The following is a 24,843-nucleotide window of genomic DNA, read 5'->3' as shown; positions in this document are numbered from 1 at the left end:
TATCCTTGCGCCTCGGCGCCATTATCACCACTCGTTATGACACCATGAAGAAGACACTGCTTCTCTGTTTCATCCACGGCTTCAAGGGCACGGATTCCACCTTCGAAAACTTCCCCTCCGATCTGCGAGCGCTGCTTGCGCACAGCCTTCCCAATCTCGATGTCCTGAGCGTGCAGTATCCGCGGTATGAAACGAGGGGGGAGTTGAAAGAGTGTGTGGGGCGGTTCAAAGAGTGGTAGGTTGGAGCGGGATACGTTGAGGCAGGCTTTGTGAAGGCTGACGAGATGGACGGGACAGGTTGCAAAACAAAGTTATTGATCTCGAGGTCGCTAATCGGACTCCTTCGCCCACCGTCGATCCGTCGGTGCATGTCGTCCTATGCGGACATTCTATGGGCGGGATTGTGGCTGCGGAGGCATTGTTGAGTATTGCTAGTGAAGAGGTGCTTCAACCTGCTCCAGCTCAGGCGAACGACACGACGAATTACACAACCCAATCCTCGGCATCGAGTGGGAGAGGACCAACAAATCTCGCCCCTCCTACAGAAGAGGAAGATCGAGCATCTTCTGCTCCGCCTGCGAACTCTACCGCTCTCTTCTTCCCTCACATTTCGGCCGTGATATCATTCGACACACCATACCTTGGTATAAGTCCGGGCGTGCTCGCGTACGGTGCCGAGGAGCAACTCAACCACGCCTCGTCCGCGTACAAGGCATTCGACTCCGCCAGTTCCTTCTTCGGCTGGAACTCCCCCAAAAACACAACCCCAATCCCCGACGCAGCGAGCAGAGGGCTTCCGGCGCCCGCAAACGCAAGCAGTGGATCATGGAACAAATGGGGCAAATACGCCGCTTTCGGAGGCGCGGCCGCTGCTCTGGCCGGTGCCGCTGGCGCAGCGTATCTCAGCCGTGACCAGATTAGCAAAGGCTTCTCATGGGCGGGAAGCCATCTCGAATTCGTCAACACGCTCGCGCGAGGCGCCGAACTGCAGAAGCGAGTGGAGAGGGTGGTGCAGCTCACTCAATCGCACCACGTGGGCTTTGTCAACTTCTACACCGCTCTGGGGGATAAACGCTCGACTCACACAAAGTATGCCGGTGCGCTGCTGGATAAGGACAGGACGTTCTGCGTTGTGCCGAAAGCAGCGGGCAATGCTCCCACGGGCTCCAAGCGAGACGCTCCGCATCCTCGTGCCGCTCCGCCGCCTGCGAAATCTCAGAAGGCTTCGGCAAAGTCCTCGCCGCTTGACGGTGAGATGGATCATGGTGCGGAGGTGGAGGAATTTGCTCGCGATTCTTCGAAGAGTAAAGGGCACTGGATCCGCTCTGTGAATGAGGCTGTGGGTGATGAAGTCCAGGCGCATACGTCGATGTTTTCGAGGAAGGCGAATCCTGGGTATCACGCTATGTTACCGGCTGCGAGAGATGAGATTGTCAACTCGATCGACCGGCGTTGGTATGGGGCTTTGGGCAGTGACCATACAGCGGATCCAAGGGCCTCCGATTGGAATGATAACGACGAAGACGCTGCTGGTGGTGCAGACATGGGGGAAACCGAGGAGATGGAAGCTGCAGGGTGAAGATGTGAAACGCGCAGGACAACGGATCCTACTTCACCTTCGTCATCTCCTGAGGGGTCACTCTGGCCGAGAGGACAGTCCTGCGAACTGAGAGATGCGTACTCGCCGCTGGCAACTAAGGTATATACCACCTGGGCAATGAAAACAGCGTTTGATACCCTGGAGCCTCTCACAATAACAGTCCGCTTCATTGTCCCCCGAGATTTCATCACTATGGTTGCGGCTACTCAGCGAACACGGTTCACTCGAACATACGGTGGTTTACGCTCTGGTGGTCTTTGGACTCTCTCATCCATTCTTTCACTGCAGAGGATCTGGTTCATTCTGCTCATTCACTCAACCTCACTCGATCACGCTCACTCGATCACTCACTCGCACTCGCCCACCCATCCTCACTTGCTCAGCCTCACTCACTCACCCTCTCTAATCCACTCTCTCCAACTCACCCTCTCCAACCCACCCTATCCGACACATCCTCTCCGACACACCCTCACCCTCACTCACTCACTCTTACCCACTCAACATCTTTCTTCCGCCGCCGGACGAATCTCTTGTCTCTTTTCTTGCATCTCTCTCACGACCCACTCTCACGAACTCACCCTACATCTCCTTCCACTGCTCTTGACAGAGGCAGCCGACAACCCGCCCGTCCGTCGGCACTGCCTTCCGATCGTCAGGGCCTGGAACACACTCATCACCATGGACGACTCTCCACTCAATCTGTTACCACCCGAACTCCGGAACAACATCTACAAGCTCGTTCTTTCCACCGGCGACATCCATGTATCGGCTCGCACGACAGTTCAACAGGACGTTCCTATTAGCTGCGCATCTTACACATCCGAACTTACGGTACACCAAAACGATGAAGTTGAGTGGATGATACGTAACCGATTCGACCAGCCATCGATGACAACCATCGTCAATCGTTATACTACAGTGGTAACAGCATCTGCTACTTATGCGCTGCTCATGACCTGCAAACAAGTCTATGCCGAGAGCAAGGGGTACCGAAGTCGCGAACTCGGGAATCATGTCCTGCATTTCGACCTGGGAGTTTCCCCTTTTGCGGGTATGCGGACAGACACTTACGAGGAGAAGCAAGCCGCCTGGAAGCTGCAGCGTCATCACGATGCAGCGTCGGCAAGAGCATTGAAGAAATGGGTTAACGATGCGCTGCGTAACTCAGCTTCGCACCCCGGGTCTGTCATCATCGACTTCGGGGTTTATCGCACTGAGCTTGGCAGCAAATATGTTGTCTTGGGCATGACGCCTGATGAGACCCTCCATGCAATCACTTCCGTGTTCTCCGAGACGCCAGTAGCTTGCTTTCTGACCTTCCGCATCGTCTGACCTGGCGCGCTAAAGAAGTACGGAATGTGTGAGCTACTCGTTCCTTGTTTCGATCTGGAAGCTGCGGAGACCACTATCACCACGACTCTAGGCGCAACACGACAAGCGATCAAGAATGCGGTTCGTCGCGGAGAGATGAGCAGGACGGAGTTCACCACTGCATTCGCCCATGTCTACACCATGTATTCTTCGATTCCGCGTGAGGTGCTATCGACCTTGTCTCGTTTGAACACGAGAATGAGACAAGGAGCTTGATCTACCCCGTGGTGCTGCTTGTCTCCTCGTTTCCGCCACAAGAGCACGATGGCTGCAATCAGGATACGAGCATCAGGGCAGGCGACTTGAGGCAGTCGAACGTTAGCTTTAAAGGTGCTGCTAAGGCGGAAAGTTGGACCAGCGTAAGATATACGCTGGGTGGCCGGGTCTGCCTATCACACCTCAGACTCCACAACTCAATCACGATGGCATAGGAAACGGTCTTACTGTTCGACCTTTCATAGAATGGTGGATGGTAGGGAAATACTATCACCGCAAACAAAGCAGTGCCCGCTCTCCAAGCTCTCTCCAAACACTCCCTTCATCTATAAGCATGGTTCTAAGCCATTTCCGCCCGCCTTCCACCTCCTTCGCACCGAACTTAACAACAACACACCCCCGCACAGAAGCAACAGACCAGAGCAGGCCGTCAGCGAGCTCTTGCCTTTGCCGAACCGCTCGTTTCATAGCAGCTTCATCAACGTCTTCCTCTCCATCTTCACTGCCGCTGTCCCACTTCCTCCCACCAATGCGCGGCATCACGCTGAACTCGTCCATAAAGAATTGCCCAAGACTTCGGAAGACGCTGCCGTAGAGGATCAGCGTGCCGTAAACACCCAGCCCATCCATTCGAGTTACAACACTGCCGTCCGCGCCCTCATCATCGAGAAGTAGGCTGTCACGAAGCAGCAATCTTCGCTTCCCATTCACAGGGCAAAGATAGATTTCATTCTTGCTGCCATACCGCAAGAACGACCAGTTCTCCCCGTTCGCAGGCCGACCATTGCACACCCAGTCCAAGACGCACAGACTGCCGGTTCCGCTCACTCCCTCCGCATCCTCATCTACGGCGAGATTGTAGATTTGCCGTTGCTCGAAGCACGCCTTCTCAAAAGGCTGGATGGGATCGGGAAGAAAGCAGAGCGCCGAGCCCAGGGCGAGATCGACGACGGTATTTTGCTTGCTGATGATGTCTCGACTAGGCGATTTGAACAGTTTCGTACTCCCTTGAGTCAGTAAGACTAGTCTCGTTGCTTGCTCGAGGATGATGTGCAGATCGATGGTGTCGCCGGCTACCAATCCGCCGCCGTAGGTTAAAAGGTATACTGTGTGAACTGAGTGGTAGGGCTCATCGGCTGTTCGTAGCGGACCAGGAGAGATGAGTTTGAGAGGGTATTGGTATTTGACCGTCTTGAGCCGGGGTGTGTTGGGAGGCAGGAGAGCGAGGTGGATAATTCCATTGCCGGGAGTCGATGGTGGAGAGGCGAAGGTGGAGGACATTGCTGTCCAGGTTCAAGTGTCGTTATCGGAGTAACATGGTGTTTCTATCTGATCTGCCCTCGCCTTGAGTGCCCTCGGCGATTCTTTATCATGTTGCTGGCATCGGATGAGGTCGGTCAAGATTAGGTAAGATTGGAGATTGTCTCACTGATTGCATAATGGTGGTCCGTGCGCGGCGCGACTGTGCGGCGGCGCGTTTCGCGTTCCTCGAGCGGAGGGGTCCAATCTACCAAACATTGTGCGACACACCTTCTTCACCATTCACTGAACGATCTTGATTCACGCAAGACACACGACCGACAGGCTGTGACATCGATTCCACTACACAGTCTGGACCGCATGCTCACATAACGCGCCACGCGCATTCTCACCTCATACCCGGCGCGGCTACACGCCTAGCTATCACACACCATGGCCACATCTTTGTCCGCCGTGGGCGAAGCCTCCAATCCCCCTCGTCGCGCGTCAGGACGTGTTCGAAAGCCAGTTGAAACTACCGGGTCGAGCCCAACAAGCATCGGTAAAAGAAAGCGCGGCGATCATACAGATGCTCAAGGCGATGCACAAATGACGGATGACGACGTGTCGGACGAAGACCAATCATCAGAAGAGGGCGAACCAGATGAAGAGGAGGTTCGCGAACAACGCAAAAGGGCACGGAACGCGAAGGCTTCCGCCCCCAAGAAGCCGGCACAGAAGAAGGCCAAGGTGAACGGCACGACACTGGCCATGCGACCTGCTCCGGCTGGCGCGAGGAAACGAGCGGCAAAGAGAGGCAAGGCGGTCAATACGCAAGATGCGGAGGAAGCCGGCGGCCTATACAGCGAGGTCTTCGCGAGCGGGGCCACACTCGAAGAAATCGCCGCAGAGTGGCTCAAGACCTTCGAGGAGCATGAGTCGCGCGCTCTGGCCAGTGTCGTGACCTTTGTCCTCAAGTGCGCCGGATGTGATGGCGCAGTCACAGACCACGACATCGAAGATCCCGACGGCTGCACCAATCGTCTTACGGACCTCCAGGACGAATTCCAGGCAACAGCCCCAACAGAGTACCCCCTCATCGCGAAAGGCAAAGCCGGCACCATCTTCAAGGAGAGCTTCTCCGGCTTCTCAAACGCGTTGCTGAAGGCCGTCGCTGCGAGCGGCAAGCTGTATGACGAGCCGTTGATCATCGACAACCTAGAGGTTTGGTTCTCCACCATGTCCTCGGCGGGGAACCGTGCATTCAGACATACGGCTACAGTCGCCTCGCTCAATATCATCACTGCTCTGGCCGAAATCTCTGCTGGGAGAGGGAAAGCTGCAGCAGATGGGCAGCGACAAGCGACCAACGAACGCAACAAGAAGAATCATAACAAGGCTCGCGTGCGGGATATTGATGCCAGAGTGAAGGAGGCCACACAAGCGCAGGAGTATATCCAGGAGCAGCTGAAAGACTGGTTCGACACGGTCTTCATCCATCGATACCGTGATGTCGATCCAGCCATTCGACGCGATTGTGCGGTCGCTCTTGTGGACTGGATCATGGCACTTCCAGAGTACTTCCTCGATAGCGGACACCTGCGCTACCTTGGCTGGGTGCTGAGCGATACCGTCGCAGCTACGAGAGGCGAAGTGGTCAAGCAGCTACACCGGCTGTACAAAGACAAAGACAAGATCACTGGACTCGGGACATTCACAGAACGTTTCCGCTCTCGCATTGTCGAAATTGCAACATCCGACGCTGAATCGAGTGTACGTGCTTCTGGAATTGAATTATTGTACGACATTCGCGAGAGTGGCCTTCTGGAGCCGGACGACATCGATGCTGTCGGCCGTCTCATCTACGACTCGGATTCCCGCGTACGCAAAGCCGTTGCTGCCTTCTTCGCCGAGAACGTCAAGGATCTCTACAACTCCAAGACGGACGACCTCGGCGGGGTGGAAAGTCTCGAAGAGTCTCTGCCCGAACCCGACGAGAGCAATTTCGATACTCCGAGACTGCAATGGCTGATGTTCAAGTCGCTTGCAGAGATGATGGTAGAGTACGATGTGGAAGACGATGTGCCCAATCATGTCGAGCGTGGCCGAGACGGCGGACTGACTCTTCATGCTGCTGCGAATGCAGAGTCGAGATTCACGCTTGCGGCGGACGCTCTTTACGACAATGTAGACGCACTTCAGGACTGGCAGGGCTTGTGTGGTTACTTGCTCTACGATCACTCGGCAAGCCGTACGAATGGCGTGGCGAGTGATCCTCTGTCTCAGCTGAAGCAGGAGAGCGCGCTGAAAGAGCGGGAAGAAGTGATCCTGTTGGAGCTTGTCAGCGCCAGCGTCAAGCACGCTATCATTGACCTAGCCGAGAGCGCGACAAAGGGGAAGCTCACCAAGAAGCAGAAGGAGGAGCTGAGCGAAGAGCAAGAAGACGCCGCACGACACCTCGCCCTCGTCATCCCCAAGCTTCTGAAGAAGTTCGGCGATGCCCCGAGCACTGCCGCCGCGGTATTGCGGATTCAGCGCGCACTCAACCTGCCGTCTATGAGAGACCTGCGGCAGGATTCCACGGCGCATGCTGCGTTGTTGGACGACATTCGGAAGCAATTCATGTCGCACGGCACGGATGAAGTGCTTGGTCCCGCCAGCGAGGCCATCCTACACGCCAAATCGTACGGGGCACTCGACGATGTAACGGAAGAGAAGCTCGGCATGCTGTGGGAAGACGTGATCAACAATCTCGCCGAGCTCATCCACCCCGACGCAATTACCGTCCGCGGGGCTTCCGAAACCGAGCAGCTGGTGGCCATCAGCAACAACCTGCTCCGCATCACTCGTCTCGCCCAAGTCTCAAACCCCATCGCCGCGCTAGAAGACAGCAGTATCGCAGACAACAACAACCCCTCCAACACCGACTACCAAGGCGCAATCGACTACATCATCGCTCTAATCCAGCGCGCCCAACCCTCGCCCAACATCCCCTCCATCTCCCCCGAAGACAGCCACCTCGAAGACCAAATCGCGTCCCGCGCCGCCGACGCCGCCTTGCGCTACCTGCAATGGAAACTGCAACTCATCATGCAAAACGCCGCCTCGGCCTCCGCGTCCGACATCCCCTACGACGAACTCGAAGCCCTCGCCACCCGCCGCGACACTTTTGTGCACAACATCGAAGCCGTGCTGCAGGCGCGCGCCGGCGGCGAGAGTGTGTGCGCGAGCTTGGCACAGGATATGCTGGAACTGCACGCGTCTGCCGTCCTGCTGAAAACGATCAAACTCCGGCCTGGGATGCGCGACGATTGGGAGGCGCTGGTAATGAGTCTGGACGAGGCGGCCGTCACATCTATCCTGCGCGTCTTCACCGCAGTAGAGAAGTCCTTCGCCACGCTAGCAAACAAAAAACTCGAATCCGCGCCCGCCGAGAAAGCAGCAGATGCCAATGACGACGAAGAAGACGTCCACGCCGACCCGCTGGACGACGACGACGACGAGCCCATGTCCGACTCCTCACCCTCCGACGAAGACGAAGCTGCGCAGACGCAAGCCTCGCAGCTCCGGCGCGAGAACAAGTTGCGCAAAACCGTGCTGGCGGAGAAGACGCTGTGCGAACTCGCGGGCAAGATGATCTACGCCGTTCACGCGGGCGTTGATGACAGGGGCCGGATGAAGCGGCGCTTGCAGCGGAATCGGGCGCGGCTGGGGCCGAATTTCAAGGAGTTGGTGGGGAGTTATTTGGATTTGGGGAAGGAGGGGAAGGGGAAGGGGAAAGCGGCGAGGGGGAAAGCTAAGGAGAAGGTTGGTGCTGGTGCGGGGGTGGGGCAGGCGAAGGGCAAGGGGAGGTTCAAGAGTAATGCTATTGTTGCTGAGGATGAGGTTGATGATGAGATTGAGGATGACGAGGAGGAGGAGGAGGAGGATGTGGTGGGTGGGGGTGAGGAGGTGGAGAGCGTGCGCGAGGAGGATTGATGAGGGGGCATTATCATGGGCAGATCGTGTAATAATTTTTGTCGTCTCTGATTCTATCGTCGTCAGGGGGGTATCTCGTCCACAAATTCCAATCCATCGTGCAGTACAATCACGCATCCAACAAGTAATGCCCCACCCCCTCCCTCCAATCCAACGCCGCCGCACTCCGCAAATCATCCACATTCAGCACCTCCGCCCCCTCCAGCATCACCGTCTCCCAAATGTAATTCCGCAGCGACGTCGGCCAGTCGGGCGTAGACCAGTACCTCGCTTTCAAGCCTCGGCGCTTCGCCCCGCGAATCTGGCCGCGGATGAGGGCGAGTTGGGAAGCGGTTAGGCGGCCGGTCCACGGGAAGCCGATGCTGGAGGTGAAGGAGAGGGAGGCGTAGTAGGAGTTTGTGGCGTTGAAGTCGGCGGGGGAGGTGATGTGTTCGATGCCGGTGTTGCCTTGGCCGCTTCCGCCGAAGAGGGAGGGGTGGTGAGGAAGGGGTGGGGTGGAGGTTGCATCTCCTTCTTCTGGTTCCCAGAGGAGGTCGAGCGGGGCGTCGAAGAAAATGTCGCGGTAGGTTTGGTTGGCGATTATGAGGTTGAAAGGCGCATTGCCTGTGCCTACAACGGTGATGGCGCGCGAGTGCATCGCGAAGCCGTCCCAGTAGGTGAGGTAGTTTTTGCGGCGGAGAGTTTCTAGTTGTGAGGATACGAGGGGGAAGAGGGCTTCGCCGTCGGTTTTGAAGTCGACGAGGAGGACTAGCGTCTGCTCGGGATCGACGTCAAAGACGCCGTGGCGGGAAGGGTCGGAGGGGCCGGTGTCGGGGTTCATGCTGTCTAGCAGCTCCTCGAGCGGGTTGAGGTAGAGGCTCCGGAAGGTGCGATTGCGTGTGAGGGCCGTCTGGCTGTGGCCGACGAAGAGCTCGTCCTCGCCGTCGACTTGCCATACGTCCGCCTCGACACCTGTGCAGCCGTAGTGAAGAGCTTCGAAGAGAGGTACGCTTCGCCATTCATCATTGTGGGACATGCATGGGATGGGCTGTATATCTCGGGTTGCGTCTGTGGGATACTCCAACAGGGCGGGATCGATGCTCGCCGGCTTTCGCCATTGCGGAAGGTTAGCAGCGTAGGATGCGCTGTCGAAGAAGAGCCGTCTTCTGCCAAGAAGAGCTAGGGTGATATGTAAGAGGCCACTGCTGTTGTCAGCGAGGAGGAAGCGGAGACCGGGGAGAAAGTGGTGCATACAAGAAGCAAAGAGCAATAATGGACGACGACCAGAGCACTTTTCTTATCCTGGATACCCATTTCGATCTATATGGGCGTCTTGACCGTTGCGACAAGGCTTTCCAATCCTCGCCAAGGCTGTCGTCGGTGGGTGCTTCGTGATATGTGTAGTTAATCCTTTGTCGTCCGGACGTGATGTAGGAGATGAATTGAAGCCAGGTTCGCAATGGCGAATCGGCTGTCTGCGAATCGCGCAGGGCAATTTCATCGTCAATCATCGGCGTTTCATGGGCGAGCTGGAAAGATTTCATGTTGGTCATGGTCGATGTTGTCGGACGGGTTTGTGCAGCGAATTTGCAATGCAGCAATCGACAGACGGCCAGTCGTTGATTCTCGTTCTACTTCTACTGCGCAGGAAATCGAGGTGCCGTGGCTGCTTTCCGTCGCATTAATCGTATGCAAGCTCTTGGCGGACGACGCTGGACATTCTGGACTATCGTGGAGGCGCCATTGACAAGCAGCTTGGCTTTCCCGGGCGTTGAGAGGAAACGGAAAGAGCGACAGTCGCACAAAGAACAAAAGACAAGCAAAGACCGCAGTGGGAAGAAAAAACAAGAAAGACCTACCAGCAGCGAAGACGGGTGATTGAGTCGTGTAGACGGCAGGGTAGCGAGATTTGGCTGCTGCCCGCCGCACTATTCGTCGGCCCTCGATGAATCGCTGAAGGGACGCGGTAGTGTGTGCCGATTGGGAGGCGCGCCATTGGTCAGCGCGGCGAGACATTTCGGCCGTAGATGCCTATCGCAGCAGTCGCAACGCCCGCACCGGGCGGCGGGCGAGTGACATCGGGGGATCTAACCACGCATTCGGCAGGTCGGCGTGGTCTTGGCGAGGGGGAGAAACGTGGGATCAGTCCGCCATGGGGGAAGCGTTCGCGCTTTTGCAAAGGCCGCGGAGAGAGGGCTTGGCGAGGGCGCGCGCCGAACATCGGCGGCTCGTGTTTCTGCGTTGCCACGATATTGCGCCCCCGCTGCGGCTTGATGGTCGGCTGGTTCGAAATGGCCCCAGGCGCTGGCTAGAACGGCGGTGGCAAAAGTCAGACATGGAGAGAGCATTATAGATAGAAAAGAGCCCTATGACAAGGCTGGTGGAGACGGGGTAAGCGTGTCGTCGTCGTTGACACAGTCAGCACAGGCAGCAGCACCAATGCCTGACGATGGATGCCGGACTGAGAAGTGCGCAGGGTCGGCCTGCCTTCAGTCACGTGCTCCTGACCTCAGCCTTCTCCCATTCTCTCTCTACAAGAAAGGTGCAAGAGTCCATATCTATGTGTATCGTCTATGCATCTCCGCCCTCGCCCGTTCAAACCCATTTGTCTACCACATGCCTAATCCTTCAAATTCTTCTCCCTCCACGACCCATTAATGCCCAACTCAGCCCGCACACGATCCTCCTGCATGACAATCTGCTTGGGCAACGCAACCCCAATCCCACACATCACAAACAACGCCCACTTCCAGCGGAAAGGGTTGATGAGGATGACAAAGCAGAACCAATACAGCAGCTCGGCGTAAGTGAAGAACTCAAAAGCACCCGCAGGCGCCCGCTTCTTCACCCAGCGCGTGAAGTCGATCCACAGCTTCATCAGACGCTCCGTGGGCTGCGTCAGCGGGTCGACGAGGAACATGAGCAGAAAGCGCGTGTAGATGCCGATGTGGTAGTTGCCCACGGTCCCAATGGCGCTGACATACGTGCAGTTGTTGGCGCAGATGTCCATGTGCTGCGGCGGGAAGACTTGCAGGTACCAATTGGGGGGTTCGTATTTCTTCTCAAAGCACTCCGGCGGGAGGAAGGAGAGGGTGGGGCGTTCGTAGCCGGTGGCGAGGATTACCATGTCGCCTTCGATTAGCTCTTCGCGCCCGGGACCGTCTTTGGGCACGCCTTGCGAGCGGTGGTTGAAGAGGATGCCTTTGCCGTTGCTGGAGAAGCGCTTGATGTCGCCGCGCAGCCACTCGGCGTGTCCGGAGCGGATTTGGTTGAAGACGTCGCTGTTGACCATCGGCGTTTCGGTGAAGAGGCCGGTGCTGCTGCCCTTTGGAGGGGAGAGGTCGGCGAGGTCGCGGTAGAAGAAGAGGCGGAGCAGGCCTTCGGGGATCCACGAGAAGATGGTCTCGGAGCCGAAGATGTTGAGGGAGAGAAGGATGTCGACGACAAAGTTCCGCGGGATGATCCACTTCTCGCTGCGCGAGAGAATGTACGACTTCTCCGCACCCGCATGCGCAGCAAACTCCAGCGCTTCAACAGCCGATGCACCACCACCAATGATAAGAATCTTCTTTCCCTTGGCGTCCTTCCCATCCAATTCAGAAGAGTGGAAGATTTGTCCCTTAAAATCTTCCTGGCCCTTGAGATGCGGCATCTTAGCATCACCACAAGTACCCACGCACGCCAGGATCCCATCGAATCTCCCATAAGACTCATTGTTGACAATCCACCGGTCCTGCGCATCCTTGTACACCTTGTCGACCTTGGTGTCGAAAACAGTCTTCTCCTCCAAACCGTACCTCTTCCACAGCTCCGTGATCTGACCAACGATCTGCTCGCGATCCGGGTAGCCGCGGCTCCACGTCACGCTAGGGTGAAAGCGGTACATGAGCGAGTGGATCTGCAGGCCGGAGGTGTTGTTCACGCGCGCCCAGATGCCGCCGAGGCTGTCGCGGTCGCCGGCTTCGAAGATGGTGACGTCGAAGCCATGGCCGACGCAGTGGGAGGCGGAGGAGACGCCGGTTAGCCCGGCGCCGATGATGGCGATCTTGGGGCGGCCGAGGTGGGCATTGGGTGGTGGGGGTGTCGGGGAGAGGAGCCACGAGAGGAAGTATTGGAGGAGTTGGTAGAGGAATTCCAGGGGGGTGTTGATGACTTGGCGGAGGGTGTGGTGGAGGGAGGTGGTTGCCATGGCGGAGGCGGCACTCTGGACTTTGTAGATGGCGAGTGTTGATGATTATCCGAGCATCGGTCTGGGAAAAGCTTCAGGAGTGTAGGACATAAAGCTGATGTCAAGGTGATGGCGACCCGTGCGTTGAGCTCCTGCAGTGGAAAATGTTCGGATGACAGCGGCGACGTCATGGCGCGTGCAGGGATGTTGAATGGCATGTGAAAGCCAGCCACACCTCCGATGATCGAAGAGCTTCAACATCTTCCTCAACCCATACACGCTTCGCCACTACATCAATAGCTGTGACACTCGACTCCAAACACCGCAACAATGGACGGTTAGTATTGCGCTCATCAGTATATGGCCCAAGCACACGCCGCTAACCCAAGCGCCGACATGCAGACCCCGTAGCAGAAATCAGCGAAGTCATCCTCAAACTCACCACCGGCTCCCCGCGGACGCAACAGCAGGCGCTCGAGCAATATTTCGTCCCGCAAGCCTCCTTCTTCCACCCCTTCTGCTCCGTCCACCACAACCGCGCCGTCCTCCTCAGCATCTTCCAATGGTACAAAATCCTGAGTCCGCACATTGACCTCACCGTCAACTCCATAGGTACGCCCGTCCACAACACTCCTGTACTCAACATCACTAACCACAAGGGCGACGCACAGCCTACGACGAGCACCACCTCACCCTCTACATCAACATCTCGCAAACCTTCCGCATCTTCCTCATCCCCTTCTACTCCGCCCCCGTCACCCTCACCACAGTCCTGCAACTCGAGCGCGGCCCAAACCTGCACCTCCCGCCGCAGCAGCGGCCCAAACCCGTCTCCACCGCCCTGACGCCCCACAAATACTACATCCGCTCGCAAAACGACCTCTACCAAGTCGACCAGTTCGTCCGCTTTTTCCTGCCTTGGGGATTGGGCACGACGATTGTGTTGCTGTGGCATTGGTTCGCGACGTTGTGTTGTATTGTGGGCGCAAGGGTGGGGGCGCCGGTGCGGTGGAGTAGTCAGCGACTGGCGAATGCGAGGCCTGTGTATCCTGATGTGACGCCGGGGGATGTTGTGGTTGTGGAGAAGAAGAATGGGGAGAAGGAGGCGGTGAGGGTGAATGGGGAGGGGAAGGAGTTGACGGAGTGGGAGAGGGAGGTGAAGGAGGTGGTGCGGGATGAGAATCGCAAGGCGGTGGCGGAGATGCAGCAGGAGAGGCAGCAGTTTTGAGAGTACTGGATGGTTTGGGATGCCGATGCTAGTTATAGAATGGTCACGCCGAACATCTTGTACATCCTCTTGAACCCAAAGGATCCTTCTTCCCCCCCGGTTCCAGAACCCTTCTCGTCCACCTGCACCCCGTACTCGGCAATGCAGCATTCAAACGGCCGATTGGATACCTCTTCTTCACCACTCACCCTCGCTTCCTCCAAATTGCCCCACAGAATGCACAGCTTCTCGCGCACTTGAGCCAGCAAATGCGCATCGTCCCGCAGGTCTTCGGGGTCGCCAACATCGTTTCCAAACAAGTACTGCGCGTCTTGATGCCGCACATTCACCCACAGTCTATTGCTCGCATCCCCGTCGGACTCCTTCGTGCGCGACGCGTCTTCCAGCTGTAGGGAGAAGCCCCATTCCCAGCGAGCGGAGGACTCCCAGTCCATCACTGCCTCGTCTTCGCCGTCATCCTCACGGCGAGCAGGTTGGCCTTGATGGACGAAATCTTCGAGGCGCTTGGGTTCGAAGTCCACCACTCGCACGCGCGCTCGGTATTTAACGTTTATGAAGGGGAGAACGTATTCCCGGCCTGCTGGTGTGGTGTTCTTGTGCATTGCATTTGTCGGGTCGAGCACGTCTCGGATTGAGCTGACTGGGACGGAGTCGTGGATGCATCGGATGTGCGGGTTGATGTCGGCTTTCTTCGAGCCGGTTAGTGCATCGCTTTGGGCCTCGTTGTCGACAACAGCACCAGCGCCCTTGACTCCTTGCTTCCTCAGCTGGACCTTTTCCTTTTCCTCCTTCTTCAACTTCTTCCTCTCCGACTTTGTGAGTTTCTTCTTCTCAGGCTGCGCCTCTTCACCGCCCTCGCCCGGAAACTTCCGCCTGCGCTTCGTCCAGTACTTTTCCTTCCTCTCCAGCAGCTCCTGCACTTCCGGCACTTGAAGCTCCTTCACTTTCGCAATTTGCAGCTTCTCGGGGTTCAGGTAGTCCGGCCACATGTCGCCTTCCAAGCGATTCTTGGCATTCGTTTTGACGTTCCGCAATAATACAAAGTCACCTTCCTCCACTTCGCGATTGGCGTACTGCGCGTGCGGATCCTTGACGTTCATCTTCAGCACGAGCCAGCCGTATGGTCCCGGCCAGGCTCGTTTCTTGCCGTGGCCAGAGGTCAGGTAGTCGTACGGATCGCCGTCGCGGTCGTCTTTGTACTTCTTCTCCTCTTCCGGCGTGTCGTAGTAGAACATCTCCTTGTTTTCTGTGTAGTCGGTGACATAGAGTTCGCAGGAACCAAAGTTGTTTGCGAATTTCTTGACCACCTGGACTAACAAGTCTGCCCACATGGGATATCGAAGATCATGGATGAGCTTATATTTGGGACCCAGTCGAGATCGCTTGGGTTCGGGTGGCGCTGTCGGCTCTTCTCCCGGTCGCTTTCGCATGGCTGTAGGCGCCGTTGGAACGTTGATTGGGGGACGAGTCGGAGCGTCATCAAAGCCAGGTTTGATGGTCCACGACTGCAAAGTGTCCCTCATATCATGCTTGAGCTGAATCACGTACGTCTGCTCCTGCAGCGTCAACTTCTTCAGGTGCTGTGGGATCCCCAGCGTCTCAACACGCTGCCGGCCCTGGTATGCGATTTCGAAATTGGGCGAGGGGATGGACGCGGCCGGGAAGACGGTGACTTCGGTCTGGTAGTTCGACAGGGCTAAAGGCTGCTGACTCCACGAGGTCATTTTAATGTTCCGGATTAGCACTACGTCTCCCACCTGCCGGACTTTGGGCAGGTGGCCGGCTTCTTTGCAAAACCAACGTGCCGGGAGGCCTCGTTTTGATAAGGCGGAGTCTCGTAGATGCGGATCGAGAAGCTTGAAAGTCATCAGGTGTTGCCCGCTCGAGGCCTGGGTTGGGGCCATGAGGTCGACGACGACGCCGATGATGTTGACGAATGTGTCGATGGGAGAGTTGTAAGCCTTGTCGAGGTCGATGAAGGGATGTGGGAGCGCCATTGTAATTGATTGTGCTGGTGTATGAAGGCGGCCTTCACTGCGTCTCGCTTTCAATGCGACTCCCAAGTTCCGGTGATGGTAATGAGCGGTTCATTGCTCAGCGTGGTTGCACTGAGAAGTGCTGACGGAGCGCCAGGGTGGGTCCTTCCTCGCATTGCTTGCATACACTAGTTCTTGAGTTGTTTCCATCTGTGGTGAGTCAATTTGTTTGTCCGATTGCCTAGGGGTGGATTCACTTTGATGGCCTGGACGTGCATGTGCTTAGGGTTAGATCGCGTGAGACGCGCCGGCGACACACGAAGGATAAAGTTCTGACACCACGACTTCTGACACCGAGATGGCGTGAATGCATGTGAGCACGACTGAAAAATGCGAGCTGTTTGACACCTCCCTCCCCCCCTTTACCATCTTCACACTCATCAGAAGAGGTCGTCACGGACAACACCAACACCCGACACTTGTCCCATCTTTGTCCTCCATCGCGTCGCTTGCCGCAGCAGCCGCATCTCTGGGCCGTCACTACAGCAAGCACCACCCGTTTCCGCCAAGCCTGCGCCAACTTGTGGTCTGCGCTTTCTGTTTTTCCAACGTCACCCGTCGACCCCCGACCCGTTCGCTTCACACCAAAACCTTCACCATTTCCCTCTCTTCCGCCCCCACATTCCCCTCCCTCTGACATATTCTTCTTCCTCCCAACCACTTTGCTCTTGCCTCCCACCTTTGCCCACCAACAAGAGCAGCGGCAAAGACACCACCATGGCGGAACGCTACATTCCCGAGCACCGCCGCACAAACTTCAAAGCAAAGAGCACCTTCAAGCCCGACGAGCTTCGTCGACGCCGCGAAGAGCAGCAAGTCGAGATCCGGAAGCAGAAGCGAGAGGAGAATCTTGCCAAGAGACGTGGGATTGGCAGTCGCAGCGATGGTGCCCCTGGTGCTTCGCTGGGTGCCGCGCCCGACAGCGACGATGAGGGTGCCAATACGGAGACACAGGTATGCTCCTCATCACTAACCCCCACTCACTCCTACATTCCCCCAACTAACACGCGTGTACAGCTGAACGAAGACCTCCCCCTCATGGTCCAAGGTGTCTTCTCCGACAAGATCGAAGACCAAATCGCCGCCACCACCAAGTTCCGAAAACTGCTGTCCAAAGAACGCAACCCTCCCATCGAGCGTGTCATCGAGACCGGCGTCGTGGGCCGCTTCGTCGAGTTCCTCCGCTCTCCCCACACCCTCGTTCAATTCGAGGCTGCCTGGGCTCTGACCAACATTGCTTCTGGCTCCGCTCAACAAACACAAGTCGTCATCGAGGCTGGTGCCGTGCCCATCTTCGTCGAGCTCCTCAGCAGCCCCGAGCCTGATGTCAGAGAACAAGCGGTATGGGCACTGGGAAACATCGCTGGAGACAGCCCTCACTGCAGGGACTTTGTCCTCGCGTCGGGTGCCCTTGCCCCGCTCGTGCGTCTGCTGGGTGATAGCCGCAAGCTGAGCATGTTGAGGAATGCCACGTGGACGCTGAGCAACTTCTGTCGTGGTAAGACCCCGCAGCCAGACTGGAACACTATTGCCCCGGCCCTGCCCGTCCTTGCCAAGCTGGTGTATTCTCTCGATGACGAGGTTCTGATCGATGCCTGCTGGGCCATCTCCTACCTGTCCGATGGCTCCAACGACAAGATCCAAGCCGTCATCGAAGCGAACATTCCTCGTCGACTGGTCGAGCTGCTCATGCACGCCTCCACTTCCGTCCAAACCCCCGCCCTGCGCTCCGTGGGCAACATCGTCACCGGCGACGATGTCCAGACACAACTCATCATCAACTGCGGCGCCCTGCCCGCTCTCCTGTCGCTCCTCAGCTCCACTAAGGATGGCATCCGTAAGGAGGCGTGCTGGACCATTTCCAACATCACTGCCGGCAACAGCACTCAGATCCAGGCGGTGATTGATGCTAACCTCGTCCAACCGCTGATCCACCTGCTCAGCCACGGTGATTTCAAGACGCGAAAGGAGGCATGCTGGGCCATCTCCAACGCCACCTCCGGCGGTCTGCAAAAGCCCGACCAAATTCGCTTCTTGGTTTCCATTGGTGCCATCCGTCCCCTCTGCGACCTGCTCACCTGCCCCGACAACAAGATCATTCAAGTCGCCCTTGATGGTTTGGAGAACATCCTCAAGGTCGGCGACATGGACAAAGATGCTGCCGAGGGCGGTGCCGAGCCTCCGGTCAACCGCTACGCTCTCTTCATCGAAGACTGCGGCGGCATGGAGAAGATTCACGATTGCCAGAACAACAGCAACGAAGAGATCTACATGAAGGCGTACAGCATCATTGAGAAGTACTTCTCGGACGAGGAGGCCGATGCGGAGGTGGAGTTGGCGCCGCAGCAGGGACAGGACGGACAATTTGGATTTGGCCAGCAGCAAGGCCAGCAGAACTTCAACTTTGCCAATGGAAGTGGTGGAGATATGGAGATGTGAGGAATGCGAGGTACTATATCCGTATGATCCACACTGAAGAGCGAGAGGGAGAGAAGAAAGAGGAGGAGGACAGTCTGTCTTGGCGATGTATATCGTCTGCAGGACTGCAAAGGTAAGTCAACAGCTTTTGGACGATGGAGCGAACGGATGGCACGCCGCCACGACACGCCGCGCCAGGAAAGCCGCGCCGCCTCGCCCGAATGCTGCCATATCTCACCAGTACAACATTCAACACCCCACCCCACGAGCCACAGCATCGATCCCGCCCAAGCACCGCACGCACGCACGCCCCTGCAGTCTCTAAGCGATCATATGCACGACACTCGAATGTTTTCCCCCATCGCCAGGTAGCGGTCCACGATCGCCCGCCTTCTGCTACCCAAGCCCCCCAACACAAACGCCCCAATGACTCCCTTTGACGCCTTCCGATACCCCCCGGGCACCTTTGATCCTTTGGAAGGGATGGCCTGCTTCCCCACCTCTATCTATCAGCGCGTACTCGGCCGGATTGGAGTGGAGGGGCCGAGTGGACATTTCTTCCGCATTGTTGATAGATATCACCCAATTCAACCAAAGTCGAATGCCTTGCATCTCGTCCTCATTCCTTCTCATCAAGCATTAAGTGTTGCATGTCGTCCGCACGCACATTTCCCCCCGACGATCCTTCCCTGAGAAGTGACGTTGCGAGAATTAAGCTTTCGAGAAAATGTTAAGCGGACCTGCATATGCGCTACCGATACGAGCTTCACGTCAGGGAAACATCCCACTTCCTCTCCTCCTCTGGTCACATCCCACTCTACTCTCCCTTCAACCCTTCAAGAGTCGCAACCATGGCCGACTTCACGGGCATGACGGTCAAAGTGACGCTCAAAGCACCCAGCGGCATGGTGCTGCAGGGAAGAGTGAAGCACATCGTTCCGGGGCAGCTGCTCACGCTGCAGAACGGTATGAGACTAAGGAGATCACGCGACACCATATGAACCGCATGCTAATTCTGCCATCTGTTGCGCAGTCTACTTTCTTCACAACGGCCAGCAATGCCCGGAGTACAGTATTCGCGGCCCCACGATTGCAGACCTTCAGGTTGTCAACTCAACTAATCCGTTGCCGCTTTCGAACCCTTTACTTCCTACCCCCGCCGCCGCTGCACCGCCGCAGCTTCCTACTCCTCCCGCTCCTTTGCCGTTTACTCAGCAGATGACACAGCATGCATCGGCTCAGTTACCATCAGCAACGCCCGCGCGCCGCACGCCTTCTGATTTCGTCGACCCGGCCATTCTAAGCTATGGCCGGTCGCCGGCGCCGTCACAGCCAGCAGCGAGGCCTCCACCACCTTCTGAGCAGCCGGCGACTCCGATCAAGGCTGTGTTTGCAAAGGCTGCGGAGACTCTGCCTCGAAACCCTTCGTCGCCGTTCATTGGGTTGGCGGGGAAGAGTGGGGAGGATGGAGGCAGGCAGGGGCGGCAGATGGGTGGGAAGCAGCCTGTGAACAATGAAGGCGATGCCGGACCAGAAGAGGAGCAGGTTGATGGGACTGCTGCGAAGAAGAAGGGAAGGCGGGGTCTGAAGAAGAAGCAGCCTGCGGGCAGTATTCAAGATCCACCGCCCGTCATGGACGCCGAAGTCTCTAGGAATGGCAACGACATGAATGGGACGGTGAAGAGGGGGAAGGGATGGCGACAGACTCCGTTACTTCAGCCGTCGCCTCAGCCATCGCTTAATGCTCGACAGAACAGACGACGGAAAGAAGAGCAGCAGAACGGTTGGGCTACGGAAGATGCGACAGATATTCAAGATCACGGCGACTTTGACTTTGAAGCGTCGAACAACCTCTTCGACAAAGCGCAGGTCTTTTCGGAGCTCCGGCAGGGCGATACAACCGCCGACGAAGACCGACTGGTGAGCCATAACAGGATTCACAGGCCGGGCACGTACGGCGGGAAGAATTTGCATCCGACGGAGAATGTGCTGAGTCCCGTGCTGGCGGCGATGGACAGCTCGAGCGACGCCGACACAGAGCTGAATCTCGGGCCCAACGGCCGTTCGAGCTCAAGGCACTCCGTGTCGAGAGCGGCGATGAGGAAAGGCCCGAGTCGCCAGAACAGTGCGCAGGTCGATGGTGGCGGGAGGACCGCGCACCCTCTATCTGCCTCTGTGTCTTCTGATCGAGGCGGTTTGCCGAGATCGGGCACTTCGGTGTCTGGCAAAGCGGCCAAAGTCGTCCCTTCTGCTGCCGCCTCCCCGCTCCCCATACGCGCCAAGTCACCCATCTCCACCGCTTCTGCTGCCGCGAGAACACAAGCCTCAGCGGTCGCAGAACCGCACTTCATCATCAAGTCCACTCAAGCCCCTTGCCCCGTCCTCCACCCCTCCGCCCTGGAAACGCTCGAAGCAGAGACGACCGCCCGCTACGGCCTGACGCCCGAAGCCATGACCGAAACCGCAGCCCGCGGCATCGCCGAAACAGCCTTGTCCATGTTCGCCGAATCCGGCGCCCGCCGTCCCTCTCGCACCAACACATCCACCACCACCACCCTCACCTCCACTACCCCTCTCGAACCCCAACACACGCCGGTAATAGTAATCATAGCCGGCAACCACAGCACAAGCGCCCGCGCCCTCGCCGCCGCCCGCCACCTAGCAACCCGCCAAACGCACCTAATCATAATCGAAAACCCCACAACCTCCTCCCTGGCCCCCGAAGCCCAACACCCAGAAACAAAATCCCAACTCACAACCCTCAAACGCATGATAAAATCCGGCGCAGCCAACATAAAACGCGGCCCTTGGACCCGCGCCTCAACTCTGATCAAAAACCTCCCCGCTCCACCAGATTTAATCATCGATGCTCTGCTCTCTGGCTCCCCCTTCCCCGCCTCTTCAGAACAAGAAGCCACAACGCAAAGAGAAATCATCGACTGGGCGAATCGCTCCCGCGCCCCGGTCCTCTCTCTTACCTGCCCCTCCGGCGTGTCGGGTATAGACGGCAGCGCGCCGGTGGTGGAAGGCGAGCCGTTGGCTATTCGGCCTGAGCGGGTGCTGGCTTTTGGGGCGCCGGTGAGGGGCTTGTTGGATGCTGTGGTGGGGGGTGAGAGGTGGGGTTTGGGGCTGGTGGATTTGGGGGTGAATGTGGCTTTACGGAGGGAGGAGGCTGTGCAGTTTGGGAGGGGATGGGGGGTTGAGGTGGAGGTTGTTGGGGGGGTGTGATGCGGATGGCGATTATGGGGACTTGGGGTAGAGGTTGCGAGGTAGATATTGCTCGACTGTAGCTACGACACATGATTCCAAGTTTCAACTCGCCTTCTTCAAAGCTACTCCTCCATCCCCTCCGGCGTCTCATCCCTCGAAGGCCCCCGACTCTCCCCTTCACCCAGCCCAACCACCGCAGCACAACACTTAGGCCACCCCTCCCCCGCCGTAGTAAGCACAGCACCATAATCCAAGTCTTTGCAAAACCACCGTTCCCTCCTCGTAGCGCCCCTCTGACTCCCCTCAACAGCACTGCGCGCAGCGCGCGTCGTGCGCGCCCGCTTGCCTCCACCGCCTTCGCTGAGAATGCCATGCAGGCGCTCGCGCTGCGACGAGAAGGCGAGGTCGTAGTGCACTATGCTGCGCACGTACGGGGCAAGGTCGATGGCTATGGGGGTTAGGGGCCCGTCGAAGGAGGATTGCGAGAGGGTTGATTGGGCGGGTGGGTCGGAGGGGAGGGCGATTGGGTCGAAAGTGGAGAAGGAGTGGCGGGTTAGGGACTGGTGTTGTTGGTGCTGGGTGTGTTGTTTGGTGGAGTGGAGGGTTTGGGCGAGATTGTTGCGAAGGAGGGCGTGAGTTGGATTGAGGATGTTGGCGCAACGTAGAGCGGTGAGGGTGCTTGTTGCTGATAGCTGAGCGGAGAGCTGAGTGTGGTCTGCTGCTTCGTCTGTTTGGAGGAGTTTCATGCCTTCGATGTAGTGGCCCCGGCTCTTCTCTGGCATCTCTGGCTGTGTTGTGTCTAGCAGAGAAGCAGTGAAGCGGCCGGCGTAGACATCGTTGGCGCTGAAGGCGTCAGCGACAAAGGAAAAGCGTTTGAGCGAGTCCATGCTCGCTCCCGCGTCGCCACCGGTCCACCCAAGGAGATCAGCTGGTGCGAGATCGAACTCGCATGCGGCCCAACAAAGTCGAGTCGCGTCGTCTAGGCCGTCGTCGAGAGAGGAGCTCATTGCTGGTGCATAAGTACCCTCACTCACAACGCGCAGCTTTCTCCCTTGTGCGTCGAGATCACTTCCCGGAGGGTAGCGTTGGAAGATCCAGCTCAGCCCGCCTCGAGGGTCGCCAACGCCGATCTGACACCAAAAGTCTAGCTCGGCGATGGAGGCTCGCAGGTCGAAGTCTTTTGATTGGTACAGCGATAAGACTGCATCGCGCTTCAGAAGATGGCCTTCACACGCGGCCATCAGGAGGAGGTAGTCGGCGACCAGGTCTGGCGCTGGCGGAGAGAGGCGGAGGATGGCGTGCAAGGACATTGCTTGAAAAGGAACGAGGTCTTCGTCGTTGCAAGTCATGATGAAGGGGCGCTTGGACGACTCGATGAGCTTGAATATCGTGGTCCAGAAGTCCTTGTCGTCTTTGAACAATACATCGACTTCCTCCAGTAGAATCAGAGACTGCTGTTGATCCTTTGCAGGTCGTTTGATCGCTTCCTTGACAGCTTCTATGGTCACCTTCTTCGGTACAATCTGCTTCTCCTTCGGCGAGATCTCCTTCGGCTTTGACGCTGGCTTGAAGAAACTGCTCATCGTCCCTTGACGGCCGGTAGCTAGATCGCGTTGGAATGCCTCCTCGTGTTTACTCGGCTCTTCTGCCGAGCACAATTCCCCGACATCCGTGCCGTGATGTTTGACGAGGTGATTTTCAGTCATGTCGCCCACCTTGTCAAGGACGTCCTTTCCACTTCGTCGCTCGCAAGGGCTGATCTCGAAAATTTTGAAGCCGAGCTCCTTTGCCACGGCGTGAGCTGCCGCCGTCTTGCCACAGCCATGGGGCCCGCTCAATAGCAGTGCATTACTGAGCCTCATGCCGTCGGCAACGCCTTGAACGACCGATTTCGCACCTTTGCGATTGGCTGCGGATGACGGAGGCGTGCTTTCATCATCTGACAGTTCATCCATGTCCCGGACTTCTTCATCGTCGGATACCAGGAAATCGTCCAGGTCGTCGTTTCTTCTCTTCCGTTTCTTCTTCGGTTTACGTTCAAGTTTCGCGGCCGTTTTCTTATCCATGTCATTGTTGCTGCGAACGGAAGTCACAGTAAGCGATGTAAGCCACTGTCGGAGGATGTTCATCTCGCGTGGTGGTTGTAGTACTGCTGTCGTTGATGTCGGTCCGTACTTCTGCACCCAACCGAGGCCCTCGCCCCTATTCTCGTCAAATGCACTCAACACAATTGGCAATTTGCTGTACAGCACGTGCAATGCTGGGTGAATAATGTTCGACTGACGGGGAGATGATTGTACAGTTTGATCTCCGTTGAAGTTGACTGATAGCTCGGCAGCAATCCGTTGGGCGATCTGTTCGCCAGCTATCAGGAGCTTCGCTGGCAACGTGAGCGAGGGATGCGGATCCCTAAAGCCATCCTCACGAAGCTTCCCTTGGACTTCTGGTGTCAAGCGAGAAGAGAACAACGTCAAAATGGATTCATTGGTCGGGAATGGGAGCTTGGCCGTTTTGCGCTTCCGTCTGTTGTAAGAGTCCTCTGAAGACGGCGGGGTCAGCGGGTCCAAGTTCTCGATACCCCGAACGTGAGCCTGCTCTCGATTTGGCCAGGCTGGCTCTTTTGCACCAGGATGCTTGAACATGAGTCGATCCTTAAGCAGCCCAGATCCAATAGCATACTCCTGTGCAGGCCGCAGATCCTGCTTCAATGGTGATCGGTTTGCCATTGTTTCGCTCCGAAGTTTTCCAGGGGTCACTGCTGATGTTTTTCGTGGGGAGACATGTTTCGGGAGAATCTCTCCTTCTTTGGGCTTGCCCAGGAAAAAGGGATGTGTAGACTTCGTAGGTTGTGGTTTCCGAGGCGTTCGCGGTTTCTTCGGGGTTGCAGGTTTGGGAAGTTCTTTCTCGACTCGCTCTTCGCCGGACAGTACACGACTGATCCTTGGCCCAACACTTGATGCAGTGGCATATCTGATTACAACCACGAGATGCTTCTCTTGCACGATCTCTTTGGATTTCCGAGGTCGTCCTCGCCTCCTCTTCGGTTCCTCGCCTTGCTCCTCGTCTCCGGTCTTCTTCCCTGGTGGAGAGCTGAACTTGCCAAGTGCATTGAGTCTGAGCATCTTCTTTGGAGGAGTCATTGAATCCTCAGTAGCTTTGTGGGGCACAGTCGTAGACAGCGGCGATGATGCGGGAATGATGACACGCGGGGAGCTCTGTTGACGCGGAGTTCCAATTGGTGGTGTCTGAGGCACGTGCTCCTGCTTCTCTCCTTCTTCTGACAGATCGACATGTTCAATCAGACTTGTCTTTCTTCTTTTCCGCGGAGATGAAGAGTCTTGAGTGATGTCTGAAGGAATTGACTGCGAGATTGCATCTCTCCGCTCAGGTTCATTCAGGT

General features: G+C 57.1%; 11 protein-coding genes across 11 annotated transcripts; 6 read left to right on the top strand and 5 right to left on the bottom strand.

Moving 5' to 3' along the window:
* Nucleotides 1–44: 44 nt before the first annotated feature.
* On the top strand, nucleotides 45–1,579 carry BDY17DRAFT_246123 (uncharacterized protein; the record flags this gene model as incomplete). Its single annotated transcript, XM_033730700.1, has 4 exons — nucleotides 45–235; nucleotides 298–434; nucleotides 519–1,129; nucleotides 1,280–1,579. The coding sequence occupies 4 exons, from the start codon at nucleotides 45–47 to the stop codon at nucleotides 1,577–1,579; spliced, it is 1,239 nt and encodes a 412-aa protein (XP_033592873.1).
* On the top strand, nucleotides 1,541–3,195 carry BDY17DRAFT_74706 (uncharacterized protein). The gene has a single exon (XM_033738679.1). The coding sequence runs from the start codon at nucleotides 1,718–1,720 to the stop codon at nucleotides 2,930–2,932; it is 1,215 nt and encodes a 404-aa protein (XP_033592872.1). The 5' UTR covers nucleotides 1,541–1,717; the 3' UTR covers nucleotides 2,933–3,195.
* A 218-nt stretch (nucleotides 3,196–3,413) lies between these two features.
* Nucleotides 3,414–4,574, bottom strand: BDY17DRAFT_291227 (UreD urease accessory protein-domain-containing protein). The gene has a single exon (XM_033732634.1). It carries the CDS (start codon nucleotides 4,466–4,468, stop codon nucleotides 3,458–3,460), a length of 1,011 nt encoding a protein of 336 aa, XP_033592871.1. The 5' UTR covers nucleotides 4,469–4,574; the 3' UTR covers nucleotides 3,414–3,457.
* Nucleotides 4,575–4,879: 305 nt separating this feature from the next.
* Nucleotides 4,880–8,404, top strand: BDY17DRAFT_246469 (STAG domain-containing protein; the record flags this gene model as incomplete). The annotated part of the gene is made up of 2 exons (XM_033730727.1): nucleotides 4,880–5,383; nucleotides 5,498–8,404. The coding sequence occupies 2 exons, from the start codon at nucleotides 4,880–4,882 to the stop codon at nucleotides 8,402–8,404; spliced, it is 3,411 nt and encodes a 1,136-aa protein (XP_033592870.1).
* On the bottom strand, nucleotides 8,198–10,173 carry BDY17DRAFT_74628 (uncharacterized protein). The gene is made up of 2 exons (XM_033738678.1): nucleotides 9,638–10,173; nucleotides 8,198–9,585 (listed from the first exon to the last, which is right to left on the bottom strand). Exons 1-2 carry the CDS (start codon nucleotides 9,934–9,936, stop codon nucleotides 8,514–8,516), a joined length of 1,371 nt encoding a protein of 456 aa, XP_033592869.1. The 5' UTR covers nucleotides 9,937–10,173; the 3' UTR covers nucleotides 8,198–8,513.
* A 513-nt stretch (nucleotides 10,174–10,686) lies between these two features.
* BDY17DRAFT_291224 (uncharacterized protein) lies at nucleotides 10,687–12,723 on the bottom strand. The gene has a single exon (XM_033732633.1). The coding sequence runs from the start codon at nucleotides 12,570–12,572 to the stop codon at nucleotides 11,004–11,006; it is 1,569 nt and encodes a 522-aa protein (XP_033592868.1). The 5' UTR covers nucleotides 12,573–12,723; the 3' UTR covers nucleotides 10,687–11,003.
* A 1-nt stretch (nucleotide 12,724) lies between these two features.
* Nucleotides 12,725–13,857, top strand: BDY17DRAFT_291223 (uncharacterized protein). Its single transcript, XM_033732632.1, has 3 exons — nucleotides 12,725–12,888; nucleotides 12,954–13,163; nucleotides 13,223–13,857. The coding sequence occupies exons 1-3, from the start codon at nucleotides 12,882–12,884 to the stop codon at nucleotides 13,777–13,779; spliced, it is 774 nt and encodes a 257-aa protein (XP_033592867.1). The 5' UTR covers nucleotides 12,725–12,881; the 3' UTR covers nucleotides 13,780–13,857.
* BDY17DRAFT_315178 (uncharacterized protein) lies at nucleotides 13,812–15,776 on the bottom strand (the record flags this gene model as incomplete). The annotated part of the gene is made up of 1 exon (XM_033735891.1): nucleotides 13,812–15,776. One exon carries the CDS (start codon nucleotides 15,774–15,776, stop codon nucleotides 13,812–13,814), a length of 1,965 nt encoding a protein of 654 aa, XP_033592866.1.
* A 756-nt stretch (nucleotides 15,777–16,532) lies between these two features.
* On the top strand, nucleotides 16,533–18,254 carry BDY17DRAFT_246015 (armadillo-type protein; the record flags this gene model as incomplete). The annotated part of the gene is made up of 2 exons (XM_033730683.1): nucleotides 16,533–16,769; nucleotides 16,833–18,254. The coding sequence occupies 2 exons, from the start codon at nucleotides 16,533–16,535 to the stop codon at nucleotides 18,252–18,254; spliced, it is 1,659 nt and encodes a 552-aa protein (XP_033592865.1).
* An 830-nt stretch (nucleotides 18,255–19,084) lies between these two features.
* Nucleotides 19,085–21,461, top strand: BDY17DRAFT_321104 (YjeF-related protein N-terminus-domain-containing protein; the record flags this gene model as incomplete). Its single annotated transcript, XM_033736558.1, has 2 exons — nucleotides 19,085–19,199; nucleotides 19,267–21,461. 2 exons carry the CDS (start codon nucleotides 19,085–19,087, stop codon nucleotides 21,459–21,461), a joined length of 2,310 nt encoding a protein of 769 aa, XP_033592864.1.
* A 104-nt stretch (nucleotides 21,462–21,565) lies between these two features.
* BDY17DRAFT_245895 (uncharacterized protein) lies at nucleotides 21,566–24,583 on the bottom strand (the record flags this gene model as incomplete). The annotated part of the gene is made up of 1 exon (XM_033730673.1): nucleotides 21,566–24,583. One exon carries the CDS (start codon nucleotides 24,581–24,583, stop codon nucleotides 21,566–21,568), a length of 3,018 nt encoding a protein of 1,005 aa, XP_033592863.1.
* Between the last annotated feature and the right edge of the window lie 260 nt (nucleotides 24,584–24,843).

Source organism: Neohortaea acidophila (genome assembly GCF_010093505.1).
Source record: "Neohortaea acidophila strain CBS 113389 unplaced genomic scaffold BDY17scaffold_2, whole genome shotgun sequence".
In the NCBI taxonomy this organism is placed as follows: Eukaryota; Fungi; Ascomycota; class Dothideomycetes; order Mycosphaerellales; family Teratosphaeriaceae; genus Neohortaea; species Neohortaea acidophila.
This window is presented reverse-complemented; position numbering and strand designations above follow the sequence as displayed.

Excerpts from the sequence above, each read along its gene's own strand:
- BDY17DRAFT_74706 (XM_033738679.1), top strand. The coding sequence starts at position 1,718 with ATGAAAACAGCGTTTGATACCCTGGAGCCTCTCACAATAACAGTCCGC.
- BDY17DRAFT_291227 (XM_033732634.1), bottom strand. The coding sequence starts at position 4,468 with ATGTCCTCCACCTTCGCCTCTCCACCATCGACTCCCGGCAATGGAATT.
- BDY17DRAFT_291223 (XM_033732632.1), top strand. Across the intron at positions 13,164-13,222 it reads CCTCACCGTCAACTCCATAG|CCTACGACGAGCACCACCTC; the intron begins GTACGCCCGTCC and ends GGCGACGCACAG.
- BDY17DRAFT_291224 (XM_033732633.1), bottom strand. The coding sequence starts at position 12,572 with ATGGCAACCACCTCCCTCCACCACACCCTCCGCCAAGTCATCAACACC.
- BDY17DRAFT_74628 (XM_033738678.1), bottom strand. The coding sequence starts at position 9,936 with ATGACCAACATGAAATCTTTCCAGCTCGCCCATGAAACGCCGATGATT. Across the intron at positions 9,586-9,637 it reads ATTATTGCTCTTTGCTTCTT|TGGCCTCTTACATATCACCC; the intron begins GTATGCACCACT and ends TGACAACAGCAG.